Below are 9837 nucleotides of genomic sequence, written 5' to 3' on the forward strand. Positions count from 1 at the left end.
TATCCTTTTCCTGTCTTTGTTGTTTCCCTTAAAACTTCTCATTGCTGTGGATATATGTGTTTAAATTAAAGTATAGAAACTGAAATCTTTGTGAGATAAAAAAATTTAATAACTTGGGACTTGCAGTCCCTTTCCTACAAAAAAAGAGATAGATTAGGATCTTAACAGTTAGAAAGAACCGTACAGGATATCTAGCCCAATCTCCCACTAATGGAGAAATCTGTAATAGAGAAGCCCTTATGTTTTGTCTTCCAGCCTCTAGGATTTCTACTGAAAAGGTACTCAATATTTTGTGGACTTACCCTGCTCTATTGATGTACGGCACAGTGCCTGTCCTCGAACGTTGTTCCAGAATCTGCTTCCTTGGAACCACCCATCGATTCTGGTTCTATCATCTGTTAGCATGGCAGAATAGATATACCTCTTCATGCTTAATAGCCCCATAACCATTCAGATTCAACTACCATAGCTGAACCTCCTTCCCCACTTATCCCCCAAAGCTTCGCTCCTCCAAGCTAAAGCTCACTCTTCTTTATTTGTTGTTTTCCACACCCTTTCCTATCCAGTTTCCTGCATACTGGATGAGTTTTAGCTCGTCTATATTCTCTTTAAAATGTGATGCCAAAAATATAAATATATAAAATATGTCAATTAACTTGTTATTTTTCACATATATTGAACCCAATTCAGGAAGACCAGGGAGTCACTGCTTAAACTAAGTATGTTTATTGCACAATTCTCTTAGCACCAGAAAGCATTCCGCTTGCTCTGTGCCTTCACATCTCTCTGTAATTATCAAATACATCGATGAAAGCCAACCCTCTATCTTTTGAAGTGGTGTCATAGACTCCAGCTCAGCATTTCTTAGTGCTACCATCAGCTAAAACTGAGCTGTATGGTATGTTGTCCATTTCTTACGTTCTCACATCATGTGAGCAGAAATATTATCAGGAATCCCTCTCTGAGAATCTATGAAATGAAGTCCATCAGAAACAGAGCATTCGAACAAGTACAGAACAAATTATTTACGACACATGGGATTAGATCTAAAATTACTTCCCTACATTGGCTATTTTGTGATATTTTTGATTCTTAAAAATTAGACCTCTGAATGTCTTTCTTTAATATATCATAATAAACATAGTTTTGTCAGATCTTTACCACAAGTGAAACTGAGTTGAGGCAAAAGCCTGGGTTATTCAGACAAAATACTTTTTCAGTCTATGGAAGCTTTGATCAGTATTGAAAGCCAAAACCAAAGAGTGCTGTCATATTACATTAAATCGAGACTAAATTGTGCCTATCCTCTACCACTATCACTAACTCATTATATGAAAATAAAAATAAATAAAACTAGGAGAACTTTGCTATTGGATTGTTTGCCATCAATTTCAGGGAATTTTTTGATGAGAAAACTGTGCCATAGTTGGTGTGGCTGGTGCCACAGTTCTCACCTCTTCCCTTGCTACCTAATCCGCCAAGAAACCACCACAGGGGAGGACAAGGGTAAGGAGGAATGAGTATCTTCCCAAGTTTAATGTTCATGAATTATAGACCTAAATAGTCCCTGGGCTTCAGGACTCATCCTGCCTCCAATCAGGCAGAGCTGTGCATATACTAACAGCTTTCCTACTTCTCTGCGTTTCCAAGCAGATTCCTATTGTCTGCTTTTCCAAGACAAAAAGGTCATGAAATATACCCAATCCACTCTTGTTAGACTCAGAACAAGCCCTTGACAAGTTGTTGTGAAAGCAGAAGACAGAAATGCCTGGTGCTTTTGAGTTTGGGTTCACCATCTAATTTACACACACACACACACACACACTTTTGCCCAAATACGGTTTTTCTACTCACTTTAAAGATTCTTTCAAAATCCTATTTAGTAGTTGTTTTTCCTGGGATTAGAAGAATTCGATTTTTCCCTTGGCTCCATAATCTTGTGTAATAGTATCACTATACACAAGGGATACACACTTTCCTTTCAGGTTACTAAGAACATTCTCAGTCACAAATCACTTTTTCTTCCACCAAGTCTTTTGTCTTACTGTAAAGCATTTGCCAAAAACTTCTACCTTAAAAAAACAGTACTGTCATTATCTTAACAAGGGAGGGAGGAGAGAAATCTGAGCATAGATTTGCTTTTAATAGCCACAATCTTTAGGCTGTGTAATCTAAAGAAATGAGAGAGGCGTTCTTATAAAGTGATAGAGACAAAATGCCAATCAATGCATTGTTACCAAGAAAAATGAATAAATAAACTGCATGAGAAAAGAAGTGAACAAGGAGTCAGAGACATTTTTTAATCCTTCCTTGGCTGTCAGCTAGTCCTGATTTCATGAGTAAATCCTTCAATCTTGCTAAGCCTCAATTTCCTCATGTATGAAAGGGGAAAATAGCCATGTCATCTGAGACCCACAAGATCATTGATTAATTACAGAGCACTTTGGAAAATCCAAAAGGCTATACGATGCTTATGTTTTAAAACCAATAATTTTGCCTCCTACATGATGCACCTGGATAAGCTGTCACGCTGACACTTATCTTTACCTGGGATAATGTTTCTCCAACAAGCCTATTGCAGAAAAATGAAAAGGCCTCCTGCTACATTCACATAAGTATAGAACTTAGACCTAAAATGATCTTTAGGATTCATCCCCATATTGGAGAAATAAGAAAACAAAAAGATTAACCCACGCTCACACCCACTATTGTTTATATAATTATTATTAATCATTAGAACCCGAGGGTCAGGATTCCACTAAGTCCTACTCATTCTTTTCCAGCCTTCCCGGACTCACTTTCCTAAAGACACAACCAGAAGCCAAAGACTCAGAAGGTGAGAGTGCCTCTGGCGCAGCTGCTATGTTTGATATGTGTACTGAGTGTGTAGGGTCATCACACAATTCAGTAGCATAATTTCAAACTCCAAATATCAGTACATCTCTGTCTCTTCAGCATTTCAGAGCCACAAAATACCAGAGCCACTTTTCCAGGTAAGTGGAACTCAAGACCATTAATCAAACGATTAGAAACAGAAAAATTGGAGTGAGAGGGAGGGGATCTGTTAATGAAAGGTTATTCGCAAGTTCATTTCTACAGGGACTAGGAAACTGCCTAGGACCGAGGGGAGGGGGCGTACGCGTGGGAGAACGCGGTAGCAAACCATTCCTGGAAACGCGTGATCATTCCCAGTTTTGCCTGGCGAGCCTTTCATTATCTAAGAGACTACAAACCCGGTAAAAGAAAAAGAGACCTCCCAGGGGAAAAGGAGAGGGGTAAAGCGCAAAGTCAATCAGACCCCCGCCCCATCTAAGTCCCCAAACAGGTGCACGGCCGGAACGCCTTTATCCTTAACCCTTTGGCCTTCATCTTGATTTCCTAAAATGCACTGAGAATGAGTATTTCCACACACAACCCGAGGAACACTCAGTTTTAAAATATCAGTATCCCGTGGAACGTGGAAGTGTTGCGGGACAGGAGCGCAACAAGTTCGGGAAGCAGAAATTGCTCTAAGGGTTTTCTGTGCCCAAGTTTCCCGCCGCGCGCTGGTGCCGCGCAGTACGCGGGACCCAGGGCGTAAGGGGCGTCTGCGCCTGGGGGCCACAAGCTGAGGAAGGGTGCCAGGATGCAGAACCGCGAGCTCTAGCGGAGAACAGGGACGAGAGAGAATGGAAGCGCCGCCCAGAGAAGAGGGGAGTCGCCTTCGTATTTGAGTCAGAGATGAGACTCGGGGCATGGGGGATGGGAGCGAGCGGGAGGTTAGTGACAAGCAGTGCATGAGTCTGTCCTGACACTGGACGTTTTAAAGATCAGATTGCAGTTCTATCTGGATCCCCGCGGAGCGGAGGCCCCAGAGACCGGGTCCCTTTGCAGCCAAACGAACTGCCCAAGAAAGGGCAAGGAGTTGGCGTGGTGAGGAAAGAACAGAGCTAGGGGCAAGTTGCTGAGAGGCAAGGGAGAAAGGGGTCTCTGATCGGAGAAAACAGAGAGCCGAAAGTCGAATTTCCAGTCTAGGACGCGGTACTGGGCTGGTCCCCGACCCCAAGGACAACGGACGCGGGAAAATGCGCGCCCGGGCGCACACTCTCCAGTGGCTGGGACCGGGAGGGCGAGAGGGGAAGCGGGAGGCCGGGCCGCGGGCCGCACTGGCTCCGCACCGGCCTGGAGGACAGGTGGGTTTTGTTTGTCTTCCAGGAGCGAATCTCCAAGGCCCGCCAACGAGACTGGAGTCTGAGTCTTCCCGTCCGGGAGGGAACGGCGCTCGCCCCGCAGTCTCCTCCCCTGCCTACCACCCTCCCCAGCCTGGCGACTCAGAGCACGTGCGGCCCTGAGCCCAGCTCCCCCTCGTCTCCAATGTCCACCTCGTCCTCTGGCTCGGTCAGCACGAAGGGGCCGGCGGGCAGGCTCAGCCGAGCCTCGGCGGCTGCGGCCTCTGAACCGCGGGGGCTGCCCTCGGGGCTTTCTGGCCCGTCTGGTGCTTTGGGTTCGTCTTGGCTTTTCCGCAGTTGCTTTTTATGCTTCATCCGCCGGTTCTGGAACCATGTTTTCACCTGATTTCGGAGAGATAAAAATAAAATCATGTCATTCCTCCAAATCTGAGCGATTGCTGGGGTTTAGGAAAATGGGTGGCAGTCCGTTGATGAAGTACCCAAGAGCAGTGATAGCCTCAACTGCTCATAAGTTATCGCCTTGAGCCGAATGAGAATCGAACAGTCTGAGGCTTTCAGGAGTAACTGTCCCAAAATAATGATGAGGATTAACATGGGTGGTTAGCAGTTATGCATATTGTTATTAATTAGAACTACTAATAGTAAGTGCTGCGTGGGCAAATCTTTTTTACCCTCAGCTGATGTTCCTCTGATTGAGACATCTAACCACCTGATCCGCAAGACTCCTGGACAGGAAGATGAGAATTGAACCTCCTGGTTCTCATCCGACAGAAAATCAGACCCGGGCCTGGCAGAGCTAATGATTTCACAGCAAGAGGCGTTCTGGGTAGAGATTATGAGAAATGGGGAAGAGAGGACGGGGTTTGAGGTTGCAGGTGAATAGCGCTTGGAGAAAGATAAAAACCATTCTTCCACTCAGGACAGGGGAACAGGGAGGGGACTTAAACCACAGTGTGTGTGTTGGGGTTGGAGCGGAGGTGCATGTGAACATTGGCCACTGTGAGAGACTGAAGAAAGAAGGGGGAAGAAATCTCCGTGTGTGGACTTCTCTCAGGACAAGAACTCGCCTAAACGCTTACCATTTACCTCTGACCCGGGTTCCCAGCCTGGTCGGAGAGACTCCTCTCTCTGACGAATATTCATGCGAATAAGAGTTCTTAACCCGGAGGTGGTCATCAGAATTACCTGAGGAGTGTTTTCTTCCTGTCCAGAGCCCCGCTCGCTCGAGAAATGTGAGGTTGGGGTATCGGTACTTTTTTTCTTTTTCTTTCTTTCTTTTTTTTTTTTAGATGGAGTCTGGCTCTGTCGCCCAGGCTGGAGTACAGTGGGGCGATCTCGGCTCACTGCAACCTCCCCCTCCCGGGTTCAAGCGATTCTTCTGCCTCAGCCTCCCCAGTAGCTGGGATTACAGGCGCGCGCCACCACGCCCGACTAATTTTTGTATTTTTAGTAGAGATGGGGTTTCACCATGTTGGCCAGGCTGGTCTCGAACTCCTGACCTCGTGATCCGCCCGTCTCGGCCTTCCAAAGTGCTGGGATTACAGGCGTGAGCCACCGCGCCCGGCCAGGTATGGGTAATTTTACGAAAGCTCTTAGGAAAGGCCTAGAATAAGCGTCAGCGGGGTCCATTCCTACTCGAACTCCACAAAGTCCCGAAGGTATTAAGAGCTGAAGGGAGACAAGAACGAAGCAGAGATCAGGGCCTCCCTCTCCTCCCGCCCACCTGCGTCTCAGAGAGGCTGAGGGCCGTGGCCAGTTCCACTCGCTCTGGCGTGGACAGGTAGCGCTGGATCTCGAACCTCTTCTCCAAGCCCGAGAGCTGCGAGTCAGAGAAAACCGTGCGGGCTTTGCGGCGGCGGCAGTGCTTCCCCGGCAGCTCGGCGTGCTGGGGGTGCTGGAACAGCGCTGGGACAGGCATCCCTGCAGAAAGAAGAGCAACCAAGTGGGCAGAGCCTGGGTCGCCGCAGAGCAACCTCCGCACCGCTCCCCTCCCTTCCGCTAGCCCCCAGTGCCTCCCTCCGCCCCTCGCCTCCACCAGTCTGCTAGCCCCAAAGCCCCTCAAGCCTTTCTCTCAGGAATCCAGGGCAGAGAAACAGGGGGGGGGGGGGAGAAAAAAAAAGCCTCAGAAATAGCGCTTGCAGATCTTTATCTGGAGAGTCATCTAGAAAAACAAACAACAAACAGTAAGTAAAACAGAAAAGAAAATCGGAAAATAGATCCGGAGGCCGTTTAAAAATGTCTTCTTGGAGAGACTTCCGTAGGGTAGGCCAGAGCCGTCTTCAGTTGCGCCTGGCGAAGTTTTTTTGCAAATGTCAAATGGCCCAGGAGCAGTCCTGTCCCCAGCCCCCACCGTATCCTCCTAGACCCCTGATGACACTCAGTGCTGTTCTGGGGCTAGCAGGTGCATGGATATAATCTTGCCTCTAAACTTCACTGAAAAACACCTTTCTGTTTCCCAAGCCACTCCTATCCCCCTGCAGCCAAAGGGAGCCGAGCAAAACTGCCTTATCCGGAGAAGCCCCCGAGCGGGAACAGAGGAGCATTTCCCGCCTCTCACATCTCCTCGTCCGTTTCTGGGTCGCGCTGGGGACCCGGCTATCTAATCTGGTCCTCATTCTTTTTCTCATTCTTTCCCTCTCCAAGGCCAGCGAAGCAGAAGGGTTTGAGGCGCTTTTCCATGGCCGGGTCCGGGAAAACTTGTCTTTCCTGACCCTCGCGAGATTGACTCTGTCTGAGACGCGCCAAGCGGATAGAAGCTACCACAAGCAACATCGGCCAATCCCAGGGAAAATAAACAAACATAACAACAAGTAGTGCGGGTACCGCGGGCTTTGGCCACTGCTGTATGGGTGAACCACTGGCGCCACTGAGAATAGACTGTCACCAGCGGGTGGTGAAGCCAGTGCAGAGATGTGGACCTGGATGCAGCCTTTACTTTATCACTGCCCCTCCAACTGACTGCCCCGGAGTCTGGATTTTTTTACCACCTTACAAACACTTTTAGCTTTGTTCTGGATTCCAGCGCCCACAAACTACCTCCTGTCTTGCCCCCAGCCCCTGCACCGACCATGGTTGTTGCCACCTCCGAGCTATGAGTCTGGACTCAAGGAATTATTCTACTCTGGCTGGATTGAAAACGCCAGAGAAAAAACCATGGATGTGGCCTTTTAGAGGGAGACAGAAAAAAAAATCTGGGCATTTTCCCACATCCTCCTGTCCCAAACAGACTTTGCTAGTCCCTGCTTTTTGTCAGACCAGAGAAATCAAAATACTTTAGCACCTGGCTAAATGATGGCAGCTGGGGCAGAGGAGGTAGCCCAGATTGTGAGTTAAATGTTAGATGTTGAGGGTGAGGAGGGTTAAAGAGCTGCATCTCCCTCAACCCCCATTTTTTCTCACGCTTTCTCTCTTATTCAGGCTAGCCCAAACCTTTCGTTCTCAGAGAAGCCCAAACCTTCATTCACTTCTATGCCCCCAGCAGTATCTGCAAATGCTCAGTGCCTGGAAAAAAGAGAGCTGCCCTGGACAGAGTGTTTTGAGTTTCTGTGCAGGAAAAGTCCTGTCCATGGGGTGGGATGCTCAAGGGTCTCCCTCTGAGTGGGCAGAGGCGGAGAATCAGGATTGAGAGATGGACCAAAGTGGCCAGGAAGATCACAAGCAGGGAGACTGAGCACTGCCCACCAAGAGTATTGTCAAACCCTATACGCTGCCTCTTGACCAGGCACCTATCCTATGCTATGAAGAGTGCGGGGGGATCACGAATTATCCCCGTGAGTTGGCATGCCTCCAAGGAGCTCCGCATGGCCTCAGCCATATCCCCAGCCTTCCACTCTCACTTAGGGAAGGAGGCCACCAAGCCAGGCCGAGCCAGTCTGGCCTTTCCTTGGCTCCATCACAGGCTTAGAGTCTGTGCTAGAAGCCCTGCTCTCTCACTGCCCATACCTTGAGGCTCCTGTTACTTACCCGAGGTGGTGAGGAAATAAGGATGGTGGTGGTCTCCCTTATGCAGAGGGTGATGGGCGTGAGGAGCCAAGAGGGTGGGTGTGGGCATGAGGGGGTAGCCATAGTCTAGCAGAGGCACCCGAGAGGCCAGAGAGCTGGCGAAATGGTCTGGGGCCACCTCCCTCAGCGGCTTGGGCTTGTGCAGCAGGATGTCCTCGATGAAGAAGGATGTGGGCCTCTGAGAAGACGCCGGGTGTAGAGGAGAGGTGAAGTTGAGATTCATCTTGAGCAGAGCACCTGCCACAGGACAAGGGCCGGGACGAAGTGGAGGACACAGGGAGAGTCTTCAAGCCTGCTCGAAAGCCAGCAACCACCCTCCGAGGCTCGAATCTCCTCTGCTCTCTCCCGGGCCTGGGCTACCCCCGGCGCTGGAGAGGCAAGAAGACAAGCTCCTGGGTAGGTTGGGTCTCTGTGTTGGAGAATTGGCAGCTTGGAGAGGGGAGCGGGGAGAGCCAATGACGAGGCTGCCAGAGGCAGAGGGGAGGGTGCGGGAGGCTCGGGGCGGGGCGGGGAGCTGTCCGCGGTGCTGAACACCACCGGCCAAGCCTGGGAACAACAGAGTCCGCAGGGTTCTTGTTCCTACCTGGTTTCTTGACCTCAATTTCTGCCCCGTCACTGCAGGGGCTGCTTTGTTCCCAGTCGTTTTTAAAAGAAAGCTAAAAGGAAAAAGTCTCTGTTGTCCGGCAAACTCCTCTTTACAGAGGAGAAGGCACTAAAAGGGCACCAAAGCAATAGGGATAAAGCACTTATTCAGGCATTTAGGCCTGGGTTTTAAGAGTTTCCATAATTTTGGTGGCAAAAAAAGAAGGGAGGAAGTGAGGAGAAAGGGCACCTGATACTTCAAATTGCTAGATTCTACTTAAGTCTATGGCTGAGGGATGACTGGATTATTAAGGTAAAGAAAGAAAATTATGATGGTCATCATAACAGTCTTTACCTCAGTTATAGGCAGTGGGCAGGAGGAGGGTTATGTCTACATTAGTCAAGTTATTTGGTCTGTGTAAATATGTCCAGAGTCATCTCTTAGTGCCATCCTCCATGTCCCCTCAAATATTTACTTTCTCCTCATTTCACTCACACAGTTTGCTATTTCTGCTGTTACTTTTTCAACCCTAGCCCCCAAAATAATTGTACTACGTTTTTGTTTCCCACTCCTCTTTCCCAGCCTCTTTCCTTTCATTTCTGTCCCTAGCAATCTTTCGTTTTTTTTCTGTTTGTCTTTTTCTAATCTGTCACATTTATTTCCCTGGAGTCAATTTGCTAAAATTAGGGTGATCATCTACAACACAGCAGGGGTAATTTCAGCTCACATCTCCGAAAATTGCTCTAATTATTGATGTTAAACTCAGGGAAATTAAAAGAAGCCACTTCTCTCCCATCTCCCCATTTTTAAGCTCTAATTTGTTGAAATCTAGTCGTCATCACAATTCCAATCACTACTGCTAATAGTAAAAGTGTTTTAATAGAGACTGAGTCCTCACAACCCATGCTATTAGATAATTAGAGGAGGTGTTAGAAAGCCAAGTGCTAATCCTGGGGCACATGGGTAGGATTTCCATCTGATCTAGCAGGTAGAACAAATTAATTACCAGAATCAATTAGGCCCCAAACTACAGTGCACTAGGAAGTGGCAGCATTCTATTCCATAAGGATGAACTGGTAAATG

At 48.2% G+C, this 9837-nt stretch overlaps 1 protein-coding gene across 1 annotated transcript; it reads right to left on the bottom strand.

The window, feature by feature from the left end:
* Positions 1-4190: 4190 nt before the first annotated feature.
* Positions 4191-8394, bottom strand: BSX (brain specific homeobox). The gene is made up of 3 exons (XM_025358420.1): positions 8133-8394; positions 5893-6089; positions 4191-4550 (listed from the first exon to the last, which is right to left on the bottom strand). The coding sequence occupies exons 1-3, from the start codon at positions 8392-8394 to the stop codon at positions 4311-4313; spliced, it is 699 nt and encodes a 232-aa protein (XP_025214205.1). The 3' UTR covers positions 4191-4310.
* Between the last annotated feature and the right edge of the window lie 1443 nt (positions 8395-9837).

This window comes from Theropithecus gelada, chromosome 14, assembly GCF_003255815.1.
Source record: "Theropithecus gelada isolate Dixy chromosome 14, Tgel_1.0, whole genome shotgun sequence".
NCBI classification, from domain to species: domain Eukaryota; kingdom Metazoa; phylum Chordata; class Mammalia; order Primates; family Cercopithecidae; genus Theropithecus; species Theropithecus gelada.